General features: G+C 41.1%; 1 protein-coding gene and 1 long non-coding RNA gene across 3 annotated transcripts in view; one reads left to right on the forward strand and one right to left on the reverse strand.

The window, feature by feature from the left end:
• LOC131529647 (uncharacterized) overlaps positions 1-16098 on the reverse strand; it is a 51957-nt gene that overhangs the window by 18745 nt on the left and 17114 nt on the right. For both annotated transcript variants that reach the window (XM_058759450.1, XM_058759449.1), the window contains exon 4: positions 10558-10881. In XM_058759450.1, the coding sequence (XP_058615433.1) occupies positions 10558-10881 (324 nt within the window). The remainder of the gene's footprint in view (positions 1-10557; positions 10882-16098) is intronic.
• On the forward strand, positions 6725-9777 carry LOC131529648 (uncharacterized). The gene is made up of 7 exons (XR_009268163.1): positions 6725-6766; positions 6893-6978; positions 7068-7167; positions 7985-8109; positions 8847-8934; positions 9016-9129; positions 9257-9777. It is a non-coding gene; the product is annotated as an uncharacterized LOC131529648 (long non-coding RNA).

Consider the following 16098-nt stretch of genomic DNA (forward strand, 5'->3'; position numbering starts at 1 on the left):
AAGCTGCTTTTACAATTACTGCAACAGTCCTTTTTAACTGTTTGTCTTTAGTAGTTAAAGGAATCCCATACTTATCTGCCACCTCCAACAACTGATCTTTTGTTAAGTTGTCAAACAGTTCTTCACTAGGAGACTTATAAAATAAGTCTAACTCAGTAGCCATTTTACCGCAGAACTCGTTATCTGACAATTTTCAAACACAATCAGTGATTGTTCCCCCTACTCTTTTTCCTGTCTTCGTGCCTCCACCAAGAGTCGAGTCTTTTTAAGCGCTCAAATATTGTCAATTTTCTAATCTCACGGACAAACCAGTGAGATAGACAATAGCGGCAGCGCCCTCAACTCAGCGTTAGCACAAAAATAATAAACTAAAATAAAAAAAGATCAATGCAGCACGTTGCTATACCTACTGGGGAACACCACAATTGTGCGACAAATTATAAAGAGTTCGCTGACAAATTACTTTTCTGTAATACTAACTTACTGAGTACTAATAGAGCAAACATACTAGGCTAACAAAAGTCCTGCCTGAGCCACACAGTAAAGCTTAATTTTGCTTTTAGGGAAATCTTAACACTTACCATAATGTGTCTTATTTTCGGCTCCCATTTGGTCTCACTTTCTCATACAATAAAGCACAAAGAGATCAATAATCCACAATTTTTTTAGGACGCTGAAAAACACTTGCACATATTTCCCAATAACAAACCAAACACCTGCTGTTTGCCAATGCTAGCACGCAGATGAATCGAATACCAAGTTCAAATACGCTCCGCCTACACATTATACAGGTGCTAGCGCAAATATAACAAACATACAAATCTGCTCTCTTTTTTTTTTTCAAATTATAATAAAAAAAACTTATGGATGAGCCCCCAATTGTTACATCCGACTCAAGGAAACAAAAACAAAAAAGGGTCTGAAGTCCAAAAGAACGCTATATTAAAGCAGAAAATATTTATTTAAGTCCAGGGGTTTAAATGATAAAGATAATACATGAACAATAATAAAGAAACAAATGATTAACAAAGTGAAGGTCCATCTTCTGAGCTCAACTGCAGGACAAGGGAAAAACAAACAAAGGCCAGACACCTTAAATACGGTCCCCAATTGGTAACAGGTGTAGATCCTTATCTTGTAACCTATAAAACAGGAACGAATAACAACAGGAAAAAATATATATATATGTGTGTGTGCTTTCATACAACCTAGTATTTTCTAAACTCATAATGAATATTACTCATTATGATTATTACTGTCAGGGTCCAGGCAAAGACACAAGGGTAAAGGACCACAATATACCTGCTATATAATAGGCAAAAAAAAAAAAAAATGTACGTGAGACAAGTAGTTGTAACATATGCTGCCAGACACGAAGGTAAGTAATAATAGATAAATGTTTATTGAACAGGGATAGGAAACTGAGCAGTGCAGGGGTGATGATAGGTGAGTAGCAGACTTATGAGGCGTGCACCGGAGATGGGAATGACTGAGGGAATATCCTAATGTCCACTGATACGGAGGGCTGACGAAACGGGAAAAATCCTCAGGAGCACACTGACCACGGAGACAGAAGATCTGGCGGGAGAGGAGAACACAAGGAGCAGCGACAGGAGGTAAGGCACAAAGGGTAAGTATGGAGTAGAGTCCACGTAGTGCGTACGAGATCGGACGATGAGTGAACTGTGGCGTGTGCTTTTATGACTCTTGGGGGCGCTCTGGCAGCGCGGAGCTGGCCGAAACCAGCGGAGACTCTTGGGGGCGCTCTGGAAGCGCAGAGATAGGGAGGCGCCTTCGTGGCGCAGGCACTGGGAGGCGCGGAGCTGGACGGAACCAGCAGAGACACAGGAGGGCTCTTGCGAGGAGCTGGCACTGGCGGGCACTTGCGAGGAGCTGCCACTGGCGGGCACTTGCGAGGAGCTGCCACTGGCGGGCACTTGCGAGGAGCTGGCACTGGCGGGCACTTGCGAGGAGCAGGCACTGGCAGGCGCGACATCCCCTCATACTCCACCAAAATTCTTACAGGCACTTGAGCCTCCGTTAGCGAGCTTGCCATACTTTTTGCAGGCGGGCTTGCCATACTCCAGTTCGATCAGGGGAAACTCCGAGGCAGGAAGATCGCAACGGATCATGTCGTCATCCAGCCCCAGCAGAAAGCACGCACCAAGGGGGGCCTCGCGCCAGCTCAGCTGGTGAACTAGCTCACAGAAGTCCTCCACATACCGCTCCAATCTCCGACCGGCCTGCCGCAAACCCCACAGCCTATCCTCCGCCGTCATCGAGTCTGTTTCGGTTACGGTCCGATCTTCTGTAACATATGCTGCCAGACACGAAGGTAAGTAATAACAGATAAATGTTTATTGAACAGAGATAGGAAACTGAGCAGTGCAGGGGTGATGATAGGTGAGTAGCAGACTTCTGAGGTGTGCACCGAAGATGGGAATGACTGAGGGAATATCCTAATGTCCACTGATACGGAGGGCTGACGAGATGGGAAAATCCTCAGGAGCACACTGACCACGGAGACAGAAGATCTGGTGGGAGAGGAGATCACAAGGAGCAGAGACAGGAGGTAAGGCACAAAGGTTAAGTATGGTTAGATAGATATACTCAGCGAGATGGTCTCGGGAGTAGAGTCCATGTAGTGCATACGAGATCGGACGATGAGTGAACTGTGGCGTATGCTTTTATGCTGTGGCTAAGTGGCTGTGGTGATTGGGAGCAGGTGCAGGTGATTAGGATTCAGGTGAGGGTGCTCAGTGATGACGTGGTGAGGAATGCCAGACGGATCCGTGACAGTAGTATGTCCGAATTTGTAGTATTCCTAAAACAGTAGACAAAAAAGTACCTGAATGACCTACTACTTTAGGTGAGATTCTGAAGTGTGCATCCAATGGACACTTTGCTATCCCATTAGGCCACAGGAGAGGATTCGTCAATGACAGTGAACCAACACAACTGATGCTGGTAGGTCACGTGATAATGACAACATGGCAAATGTAGTACGTCCAGATTACATTCATACCACACACATTCATATTTAGAACATACTTTTTATAATGGTCGTGAAGTAATTACTTATTCAAAAGAAGTACCTAAAAAATGCTGGGTTAAATATGGACAGAACCAGCAATTGATTGTTTTGACCCAGCAGTTGGGTTAAATGTTTAACCCAAACTTCTGGATAGTAACCCAACCGCTGGGTCAAAACAACCCAATCGCTGGTTCTGTCCATATTTTACCCAGTGCTGGGCTGTATTTAACACAGCATTTTTTTAGAGTGTACTCAGACAGTATGCGATTTCGAACACAACCTTAGTCTCTCTTACTTCACTATCCAATACCACTGGCCCAATTTAATTAATGGCAAGGAACACAGAATTAAGCCCCATTCAAACCAAGAACGATAACTATAAAGATAACTAAAAAGATAACAATATTAGCGTCCACACCAGCGGATAATATCGTTTGTATATCTAAGCGCACGCGCATCTGCAGCTTTAAATTCTCCAGCTCGTTGTAGCAGGATGGATTCTGATTGGCTGTCAATGTTTGTATCATTCATCAGCTGGAAAAAAATCATTCTAAAAGTGATTCCAACGATATCATTTCTCTGTGCCTTTATTGTTATAGTTGTGGTGTGGACTCTGCTATTCTCTAATACTGAGAACAATTTTTAGAACTATATATTTATCGTTATCTTTATAGTTATCGTTCTTGGTGTGAACTGGCCTTTAGTCTTTTTGCAGATCATGTATTGATGAATTTGAATCAATACAACATTCTGAAAACAATTTAATGAATATACTGATTGAACCGAATGTAACAAGAATTGCAAAAAAAAAATTAAGGAAATTGGGAATTCGCCATGGGTTCCCTATAGATTTTCCTGTTCGTTCACGTGGGAGTGAAGCAAGGTTGGTGGAGTAAATGATAATAAGTGACACCTGCGCCACACACTGGTCTCGAGTCCCACAGAGGAGCTATGGAAGGATAAAAGGAAGAGTGACAACAGTGAACGATGAGAGAGGGCTAGGCCTGGGACATTTTAGTTGTGCTTTTGTTTATGTCTATGTTTGAGCAGCAGTCGTCTGTGAGGGGCTGCCGCTTACTTTGGTTTTGTTGTTTATTTTCTAATTAAAATTTATGTTAAACATGTGCTGGTTCCTGCCATTTTCTTCCCCCAACCTATGAACTGTGTTACATATGTTTACCACTGTAGCAAATTAGCTTAAAAGGGAATTGTATATAAATAATTACAATTAATTATGATTAATTACAATTATTTACATCGGCTGATAACTGTAGCAGAATTAAATTGCCATCAACTGATCTGGTCGTCCAGCGACCATTCAGTGCAAGTTCCAATCAACTCTAAGAAAGGATATTTTCGTGGCCACAGAAAATACTTTCTTAAGTATTAATGCATTAGAGCATGTAGCGAGGGTCAGAATCGTAAAGGGACATTAATTTGCAAGGCAGAACCAGAAACTCATGTAATTTGTGCACACAACTTTTATTAACTAAACGCTAACACACATAACTAATCTAAACAAACAAACAAACATACATACACTCACGCGTATATGCAAAAGGGGAGCTAAAGTGGATGAATGAAGCCATTAGAGAAAACAGAATGCAGTTATGGAAAGAGTCAGTTAACCACCTGAGTAAAACCATCAGCGCCGTTTATAACGAGTCTATAACTTATACTAAACCTCTGCTTCGTTTAGTTAGATGTACCATACTTGCACTTCCATGATTGTTGACGTGTGTCTGGAATGCAGTCTCGGATGGAAAGTCTTGATGGTTTCAGGTCTTGGACTCGCGATCACGTTCTTCCGGGTTGAAGAGTGATGAATTCCAAAGAGGTTATTCTTGTTCTGAGGTCCGCATAGCTTTGGTTGAATGGAAAGTCAAGGCCACAAATCCTGGCGCAAAACTTAAGTGTCCCGAAGAGTTCTAGCTCACATCCTTTTAGAATCTAACAGAACCGCAAGACTGAGATATGTTGGAGCCCACCGGGCACGCCGGCACCGGCTCAGGCTCTCCACACGGGCAGAAGTCCGGGATTTTTAGCAGAAGAGAGTGCGCAGAAGAAGCTCCTGGCGGAACTGTGCGTGAGCCCTTTAAGGTGAGGAAAGTCACGCCTCTCAGGATGGGCTGGACCAATGAGAAAGGCTGAATTTCCAAGCGGGAGTTTGGAAATACTGGGGGGGTTTATGACTCTTTGTCTGAGAGCATGTTCAAAAGGGGTTGGATTAATAGTTGTTATACAAACCATTAAAGATTCTTAGGACATTAATATGTTGCATAGGTATCAACATGTAATATTCACTCTCACTTAGATCATCCGAAGACGAATTGATAGAGACCAAACATGTTACCGTTAGAGTAATATTAACTAGTGATCTATTATAAGCATGCATAAAACGGTATACAATACACAAAAACATATACAAAAACAGTAGTAATATACACAATGTCCTAATGATATGTGTGCTCATTCAAAGAAAGGTTTTTCTATGAATTAATTAGAGAAGAGTCCATTTTATGGCATAATGTCTTTTTCCTAAAGGGAATATGAAGTGAGTGTTGCTCGACTATTTGCATTCCTTTGAGCAGTAAAACTAGTGTTATCTGATGGGTTGCCATGGCACCGGGGGGGCCTGGAGGCGTCCACAGACATAGGGGCACCCAAGGATGTGTATTGGGTGAGGGGTCTGTGATTATTTGTTAATCTAATAACTAATTTAATTTGTTAAATCAAATGAAAAATTGTGTCTGATTGGTCCAAATGCTACACCACAGACCTTATTTTACTCATAAATTGAAAAACCCATTATCTTGAGGGAACCAAGCTGCTTCAGCGGCAGAGCAAGGACAGAGGCTTGCTGCTGCCAATACATTCACAGACATGCTGCTGTGAGCATGTAAGAAATACTGCTTCTGCACATATAAAATACATAACCCCACTATACATTAAATTACCCTATAGCAGATCTATACAGGTGGAGCTGGAGAAAGTGAAAGTGAAGTGAGGTGTGGCCAAGTATGGTGACCCATACTCAGAATTTGTGCTCTGCATTTAACCCATCCAAGTGCAAACACACAGTAGTGAGCACACACCCAGAGCAGTGGGCAGTCGATGCACCCAGGGAGCAGTTGAGGGTTCGGTGCCTTGCTCAAGGGTCTCACCTCAGTCACAGTAATGAAGGTGGAGAGACCGCTGGTTATTCACACCCTGAATAACCAGCGGTCATTCAATTCCTGCCGGACGAACCCGCAACCTTCGGGTTTCAAGTCTGACTCTCTATCCATTTGGCCACAACTGCCCCTAGGTGGAGGGTTTCTGAAGCACACTGCAACTGTTACAACAAGCACTAGCCAGGTATTTGAATGTTGAGCAGCAAGCTCATTGGCTGCTGATGCAACTAAAACCAATCGACTGCGCCATGTGAATAATTATGTGATTATATCAGACTGAGTTAGAACCTATTGCCCTACGCCATCTACTGTACACAGTAAAATCAGCAGGGTATTTGCAGTGTTAAAAGTTATTAATTCCCAAAGAGTTGAATTAACAATATACAGTGTTAAACAGTAGTCGTGTTCAGTGTTGTTACATGGTGTAATATTTGTGTAATTTCACTTTTACACTGAAAGTGTAAAAAAAAAAAAAACGCCGAATTTATCTGACTCCGCCCCTCAAGCACCGCTGCCTCCCAAAGCCACGACGCCATTTTATCTTCATTCGACCGAGACGGTAAGTTGGATTGCTTTTCTCTTTATAAAATTACACGGAAGAAATACTTTTTGTTGAAAATTTTACTCAAAATATGATTGGTGGTGAACACATTTAGAAATTACTAACTGCGAGTGTTTTTGTCAGGTGTTATGTTCGTGAGGTGTAGAGATGCAACGTTAGCCTACAGAAGAGTGAAAGTTTCTCAGGCCGTTTTCATTTCCTGAAATAAGGTGATTTTACGTGTAAAGTAATTTTTGGAATGTGTTTACAATTTATGTTATATATACTTTTAACTTCTTTCATTTTGTTTCGTTGACAGATCCTCTCTCCTTCATTCCCGCCGAGGCCTGGTTTTACTGCGAGTCTGAAGCAGACACATTTGGGGGGTTTTCTACTCGGAGGAGAGAATTCATCAAATGGTAAATTTATATTTGTTTTTGAAAGCATTGAGTGCTTTGAAACTGTAATAGTGGGACTGTTAAACATTTACGCGCTAACAATTTAGTTTTTGTGACGCATAACATGGTGTTGAAGTGTCGCGTCGCGTCAAGTCTTTCTACAGACGGAGCTGTGTAACGCGGGACATGTAACGTTACCAGTCATTTAATTGACGTTATCTGATGCAAAACTGTGAAATTAGAGCGCGTTTAAAAACTTAAATCCGTCAGTCTTTCAGTTTCCTTCAGTGCCCATGGACAGAGCATGCTTGAAACCAGTCTTTATCAATTCATATGGCATGCTATTTTGGGTAAATAATGTCCTAAATATTTCCAGATGTACAAAGTTAAGTTTTAATTTAGAAAGATATGTCTGAATCTATCTGTATTTTCTTTTCACATTATAAATAATAAATTAATAGTAAGATAAATTCTAAACGTGTTAATTTATTCTAATGTAGTACACTGTTCATTTTAAGATGCCTTATTACTCATGTTACTCTTTAAAATTGTATAAGTGTTTAATAATCAGATTTAAATAAATACTTAAATTGTTTCAGGAATGCCTCCATGTGAATATTGCACAAGGTTTTGTCTCTAACTTTAACAGTTGTTTAATTGACCCTAGAATTAAGGATGTAAATAAAAATAAGTTTATGATTTGTCACCTGCATTATAGACAGCTCTCAGCATAGTCAAAATTAGGGGTAATCACAATTATTTTACCATATTTACAGTCCTAATGTAAATTAAATTACTGAAATAAGTGTTATTTATTTTTATTATTATTTTTCAATAGAATTGGGCCAGACTTCTGCAGTGTCAAGTGAAGGAAGCTCCTCTCATAAGATTGCAAACTGGGAGTCTGATGACACGGAGCGAGAGTGATGGAGGGAGCAGAATGATGAAGATGAAGCCAGAATTGTGAGTTTTTGTCATTTATGTGTTTTTCTGTGTAGTCAATTTTAAACACGCAAACGAATTTGAAAAATTAAAATTTAACTGGGCAGCCACACAATATCTGCTCATGTTCACACCTGGAATTTACTAATTATTAATTTAAGATATCAAAACACATAAAGCCCAAAAAAGAAAACTTGTCGTCATTTCTCACTCTGTCATTCCAAACCTGCAAGACTTGCATTCATTTTCAAAACACAAATGAAGATATTTTAAATGAAACCTGAGAGAAAAGTAATCCAAATGAATCGAGCGGTTTAGTCACAATTTTCTGAAGAGACTCGATCGCTTTATACAATGAACAGATTTAATTAAATTTTTTTTATTTTTTCACATTTAAACATTGATCAGAGATCATAAACTGAAAATTTGGACTAAACCACATGATACGTATGGATTAGATCTCTTTATGAAGTTTATGAATTATCTAAGTGGACCGTCAATCAAGGGACAGAAATCTTATATTCTATTAAAATATCTTCCATTGTGTTTCTAAACGATGGAGTTTTCATTTTTGAACTAACCCTGTAATAAAAGAATGTGGCCATATGCGTCTTGTGCTCGTTCACTTGTGCATCACCCAAGATGCATGCTAATGCCAGGTGTGAACAGAGCCACTGTGTGACTACACATTCAGTTTAACAGAATGGTTCCTGAGAGAGATATTGTCATTATTTTTATTTATTTATTTATTTTCCAAGAAGCCAAGTTCCTGGCTTTTCCCAAGACCTTCAAGGACACGATTGACCTCGGAATCGGCTGTAAAGGAGGATGAAACCGATGTCTAAGGTTAGACTATATTTCAGAATAAGATTATCTATATTCTGTGTTCATGCATTTTTTGCTTAAGTTGTCATATCTGTTATTTAGAACGGGACAGCGATATTGCATCAATTTATCTCCTTCATTTGATTCCACCACCACCACAAGGCTGCAAGGGACCTGGAGAAATGTCCTATCAAGCTGAAAAACATCTTCAAAAAGGTACATTTCTGTCACTACCTATTGTCTGCCTCAAAATATTGCCAGATGTGTTGTATATGAAAGACTAATAAAAATAAAATCAATTGGAGAGCTGACCTTAATTGTTATTTTTGTCTTTGATCTGCAGGCACTAACCAGAAGAACACCTTGATTGCATAGAAGAGACCACACAGCCATACCTGCTCGCTGATGGGACAACGAGGAACCGTGTTCATGGATGCTACACAACTGTCGACAAGTATCTTGCTGCAGTCTTGTTCAAATCTACCTGTCATATTTGTTAATGTCTAGGTAAATTTGATGATTTTATGTGTTTTATTAACTATTTTATGTTTCCGTGCAACACTTAATGAATGTGACTGACTAACTAACCTCTGCACATCTGGTATATGCTTTAAAGTTGCCACTTTGACCATTTGTTAAATAAACGTTGGAATTTGTACATCTGTTTGAAGACTCTTGATTTTATGTCTAATCTTGTACATTAACACCATACAATAGCATTTTTATTTTTGCACTGAAAAGAATACTTTATTAATTACACTTAAAACAACACCAGGGGTGTTAAATACCCCAGAGTGTAAAATTTGAACAACAATCGCAAGTGTAACAATTCCCACTCGGAGTGTAATTTTTCTACACTGTAAGGTGCTATATTAACACTAAAAATTCAACACTATGAATGGTGTACTTTTAACACTAGATAGATTGGGACCATATATGATCTTCAGTAGTGTTAAAATTGACACTTTAAGTGTTAAACTGACACTGTGTTTTTACTGTGTAGAGTTTCATGACAGAGCTTTGTATTTAAAGGGGACACTGGATTAAAAAATTGTAGATTTGTTTTTGTTTTTTTGCATTTAGTTAGGTTTCTGGCATGTCTGCCAGCTGAGAAAAGCTGAAAAGAAAACGCGCAGCCAGTTCGTTATAGGCCGTCTGAGTCACCCAGCGTGCTGTTTCAATTTGCAGACAGTTTCTATGTAGATAGCTAGCAATTTGAATAAGACCACCTCCGAGCCATATACGGAGTTCAAGACAGCGCTTCACACGTCTTGGGTTGACACGGCCCACAGAAGAGAGGGGCGGGGCGAGCAGTAACTCATTATCATTTAAAAAGACATGCACTGAAATGGCTCGCTGTGAACAGAGCTGTTTTTGACAAGTACATTGCAGACATTTCATGAAGACCCAAAAGAATCATACCAGCTTGTGGAAAATAGGCATCCGATGTCCCCTTTAAATCTACAAATTCTACTTTAACAGAAAATGTGTTTTTGTAGAAATGATCTACATACTGTGAATTAATATACAATAAAGAGAGAGAAAATAAAAAATAAAAAATTCTGAATGCCACTGCAAAAATACCACTAAACACATTAATGAAGTGATTTAAATGTACAAGACTTGCTTTTAAACATGACTCACCATGTACAACTACAACAAAGGTCTTGTTGCTGAAGCTACCATCACTGCTGCTGCTCTGTTGTTGATAATATCCAGAGTCTGTGGTTCTGGTGTTCATGATGGTCAGAGATCCAGTCTGATGATCCAGCTTCAGTCTGTCTCTGAATCTCTCTTTGTAAAGATCATCTGTGCAGATTTTACTTTGATCTCCAGTGATTTCAGCAATGCAACTCTCCTTAAAATACCACATTATCAAATTTGGGTTTTTTATTACACCGGGATCTAAAGTGACAGATTCTCCCTCCTTCACAGAGTTTCTCTTCATTTCAACTCGTTCAGAAACACCTGAAACACAAACCAACAGCTGCTGGAAGATCTTTTTAGTGAAAAGAACAAACAAACTCTAAAATATGTTATGGATATTGCGATTATGCAATTATACTGCTTTATTTAATTTGCATATGCTTTGTAGTAACTTTATTTAGTCAAAGTAATAGTAGTGCATGTATTTACCTGAATATGTAATAAACATGGAATACTGAAATGAGAAACACTGTACAAAAATTATATTTACTACGCATGTGTATGTACTCCCGTTAAGGGGGATTTATTCATCCAGCTACCTTTATTAATATATGTGTGTGTAAAAGCAACTCCTAAACTGTCTGGAAAATGTTTTATATGTACTGTTTAACAGTATATATAAAAAAAGGGGACAAAGTCTTGTATAAACAGGCCAAATACACACTGGAAAAAGATCAGATCAGAGTGGCAAAGAGGAATTATTCTGAAAAAATAAGGATTCAATTCTCTTCCAGTGACTCAGCATCAGTGTGGAAATGTCTGAAAGAGATCACCAACTACAAGACACCATCCCCCAGCACTGTGGAGAATCAACAACTGGCAGACGACCCAAGATGGCGGCGCGAGTACATCGCGAGGCTCTGGGTCTCTCCAGATTTTGCAATTTTGCGGTATTTTTCTTACTCATCTCGGGCCTGTTCGTGCAGAACAGTTGTGCCTTACATCGTACACCCGTTGTGAGCTTTTGGATATCGGTTTGCAATTTCCGACACTTTTATGGACAATCTTGACTCCTTCCTGAGATCGCTAGGACACCGAGGCTATGCACCCTACCCGGCCGGGCGGAAGTGCTCGCAGGCGGCGTCGAGATCGTAAACAAAGGCGGGGGAAGCGCGGAGGACTAAGAGCTAAGCTAAGGCTAACACCACACCGGCTCTCTTTACCCAGCATTTTCCTTGCCAATGTACGGTCGCTAGTGAACAAAATGGAGGAGATTCGACTCAGCATCACACACAGCAAGAAACTTTTGAACTGTAACGTCCTAATCTTCACGGAAACCTGGTTAAACAGCGGAATACCGGACACCGCTATTGAGCTAGCGGGACGCCACACACTCGGGCGGATAGAACATTAGATGGCTCGGTAAGACCAGAGGTGGTGGATTGTGCATTTACATTAACAAAGCTTGGTGCACAAACTGCTATTGTTGGGAGTCATTGTTCAGCTAACCTTGAGTTTCTCATGGTTAAATGTAGACCGTTTATCTACCGGGAGTTCACTTCCACCATTATAACTGCAGCCTATATTCCCCCGGATGCTGATGCCAAGCTTGCTATGAAAGAACTTCACGCAGCCATCAGTAAACAACAGACTGATCACCCGGAAGCGGCTTTTATTGTTGCAGGTGACTTTAATCACTCAAACTTAAAGTCAGTGCTACCCAAGTTTCACCAGCATGTTTCCTGTCACACCAGAGGAAACAAAACCTTAGACCATGTTTACACAAACATGGCTGGAGCTTACGTTGCGACACCCCTCCCCACCTGGGACAGTCAGATCACCTTTCTTTGTTCCTCACCCCAAATATGCACCCCTCATCAACCGTGTGAAGCCATCAGTGAAGACCATCAAGGTGTGGCCTGCGGGGGCAGATTCCACACTCCAGGAAAGGTTTCTACACACAGACTGGAGTATGTTTGCTTCTCAAGCCACCAGTGGCGCTCACACAGACATTGACTCTTACACCTCCTCTGTATTGGATCATATCAATATCACCATTGACAGTGTTACAACCCAGAAACAGATCACCACATATCCAAATCAGAAGCCTTGGATGAACAAGGAAGTGCGACTCCTGTTGAAGTCACGCAACACTGCCTTCAGATCAGGAGATGCACAAGCCTACAGCACATCCAGAGCAAACCTGAAGAGGGGCATCAAAAGGCCAAGCACTGCTACAAGCTAAAGATAGAGGGACACTTTTCCAACTCTGACCCTCGACACATGTGGCAGGGCATTCAGGTTCCTGGGCACCACCATCTCCCAGGACCTGAAATGGGACATTCACATAGACTCCATTGTTAAAAGGCCCAGCAGAAGTTATACTTCCTTCACCAGCTGAGGAAGTTCAACCTGCCACAGGAGCTGCTCAAACAGTTCTACTGTGCCATCATTGAATCCGTCCTCTGCACTTCAGTAACTGTCTGATTCAGCTCAGCTACCAAATCTGACCTCAGAAGACTACAGAGGGTAGTCCGGACTGCTAAAGCGCTATATAAATGCATCATTCATACATTCATTCATTCATTCATGCTGAGCGAATCATTGGTACAACCCTCCCCACTCTCCAAGAACTGTACTTATCTAGAGTGAGCAAAAGGGCTAAGAAAATCACTCTGGATCCCTCACATCCAGCACACTCCCTCTTTGAACTGTTACTGTCCGGTCGACGCTACAGAGCTCTGAGCACCAGAACGGCCAGCACAAGAACAGTTTCTTCCCTCAGGCAATCCATCTCATGAACACTTGACAATAAACATGGAATACTGAAATGAGAAACACTGTACAAAATTATATTTACTACGCATGTGTATGTACTCCCGTTAAGGGGATTTATTCATCCAGCTACCTTTATTAATATATGTGTGTGTAAAAGCAACTCCTAAACTGTCTGGAAAATGTTTTATATGTACTGTTTAACAGTATATATAAAAAAGGGACAAAGTCTTGTATAAACAGGCCAAATACACACTGGAAAAAGATCAGATCAGAGTGGCAAAGAGGAATTATTCTGAAAAATAAGGATTCAATTCTCTTCCAGTGACTCAGCATCAGTGTGGAAATGTCTGAAAGAGATCACCAACTACAAGACACCATCCCCCAGCACTGTGGAGAATCAACAACTGGCAGACGATCTGAATGAGTTCTACTGCAGGTTTGAAAAAACACTCCACACCTGCTCTGAACACCTCTCCACACAACCATTAACGCCTCCAGCAACCCCCCTTTCCCCCACACCTACACTTCAGATCAGTGAAGACGATGTGTGCCAGGTCTTCCAGAAGCAGAAAAGGAAAAAAGCACTAGGCCCAGATTGTGTTACACCAGCCTGTGTTGACCAGCTGGCCCCTATCTTCACACAGATCTTCAACAGATCACTGGAACTGTGCGAAGTCCCTTCATGCTTTAAACGCTCCACCATCATCCCCATCCCAAATAAATCTAAAATTACAGGCCTAAATGACTACAGCCTGTGGCTCTAACGCCTGTGGTCATGAAGTCTTTTGAAAAACTGATGCTGGCCTACCTGAAGGACAAACAGGTCTGTGGACGATGCAGTCAACATGGGACTGCCTTACGTTCTGCAACATTTAGACAGACCAAGGACTTATGTGAAGATCCTGTTTGTGGACTTCAGCTCAGCCTTTAACACTATCATTGCAAACCTCCTCCTGCCCAATCGAACTCAGCTCTCCGTGCCCACCTCCGTCTGTCAGTGGATCACCAGCTTCCTGACAGACAGGCAGCAGTTAGTGAGGCTGGGAAAATACACATCCAGCACTTGTACGATCAGCACTGGAGCTCCTCAGGGCTGTGTTCTCTCCCCACTGCTCTTCTCCCTGTTCACCAACACCATCTAAAGACCCCTCTTTCAAGCTCCTGAAGTTTTCAGACGACACCATACTTATCAGCCTCATTCAGGACGGTGACAAGTCTGCTTACAGACAGGAGGTTAAAGGGATAGTTAACCCAAAAATAAAAATTCTGTCATCATTTACTCACTCTCAAGTAGTTCCAAACCTGTATGAATGTCTTTGTTCTGCTGAACACAAAGGAAGATATTCTGAAGAATGTGGGAAAAAGAGCAGTTTTGGGGCACCACTGACTTCCATAGTATTTTTTTTCCTACTATGGAAGTCAATGGTGCCCCAAAACAGCCTGGTTACAAACTTTTTTCTTTTGTGTTCGGCAGAACAAAGAAACTCATACAGATTTGGAACTACTTGAGGGTGAGTAAATTATGACAGAATTGTAATTTTTGGGTGAACTATCCCTTTAAGGAGCTGGCTGTCTGGTGCAGTCTTAACAACCTGGAGCTCAACACTCTCAAAACGGTGGAGATGACCGTGGACTTCAGAAGAAACCCCCCTGATCTCCCCCCACTCACCATCATGAACAGCACTGTAACAACAGTGGAGTCATTCAGGTTCCTGGGCACCACCATCTCCCAGGACCTGAAATGGGACATTCACATAGACTCCATTGTTAAAAAGGCCCAGCAGAAGTTATACTTCCTTCACCAGCTGAGGAAGTTCAACCTGCCACAGGAGCTGCTCAAACAGTTCTACTGTGCCATCATTGAATCCGTCCTCTGCACTTCAGTAACTGTCTGATTCAGCTCAGCTACCAAATCTGACCTCAGAAGACTACAGAGGGTAGTCCGGACTGCTAAAGCGCTATATAAATGCATCATTCATACATTCATTCATTCATTCATTCATGCTGAGCGAATCATTGGTACAACCCTCCCCACTCTCCAAGAACTGTACTTATCTAGAGTGAGCAAAAGGGCTAAGAAAATCACTCTGGATCCCTCACATCCAGCACACTCCCTCTTTGAACTGTTACTGTCCGGTCGACGCTACAGAGCTCTGAGCACCAGAACGGCCAGCACAAGAACAGTTTCTTCCCTCAGGCAATCCATCTCATGAACACTTGACAATAAACATGGAACACACACTATGTATACACTTATACACATACTTAGTCTACATTTAAAATTGCACATAATATACCTGTACATACGACTGTCTATTGTTATATACCTGTACAATTGTCAATTTGTATATTGTTATTCCTTATTTACTTGTTCTATTTTTTAATTCTTCTTTTTATTATCTGTGTTTTTTGTTCTGTCACTGTCATTCTGATGCACTGTGGAAGCTTCTGTCATTAAAACAAATTCCTCGTATGTTTAAACATACCTGACAATAAAAGCTCATTCTGATTCTGATTTATTAAAGGGGTGGTTTACTGCTTTTTTTCTTTGCTTGATTGTGTTTATGGGGTGCAATATAACATGTCTTCGTGTTTCGTTTGTTAAAAAACGCCTTATTTTTCATATATTTCACCTTTATTGTAAGCCGCTTTCTCCTCTGTCATTTGAACGACCGGTTGACTTCCTGATTCTGTGAAACCACTCCCTCAGAAACAGGCGATGGGCTCAGATTGGTTAGTTGTGATCGATGTGTTGTGATT

This window comes from Onychostoma macrolepis, chromosome 22 (genome assembly GCF_012432095.1).
Source record: "Onychostoma macrolepis isolate SWU-2019 chromosome 22, ASM1243209v1, whole genome shotgun sequence".
In the NCBI taxonomy this organism is placed as follows: Eukaryota; Metazoa; Chordata; class Actinopteri; order Cypriniformes; family Cyprinidae; genus Onychostoma; species Onychostoma macrolepis.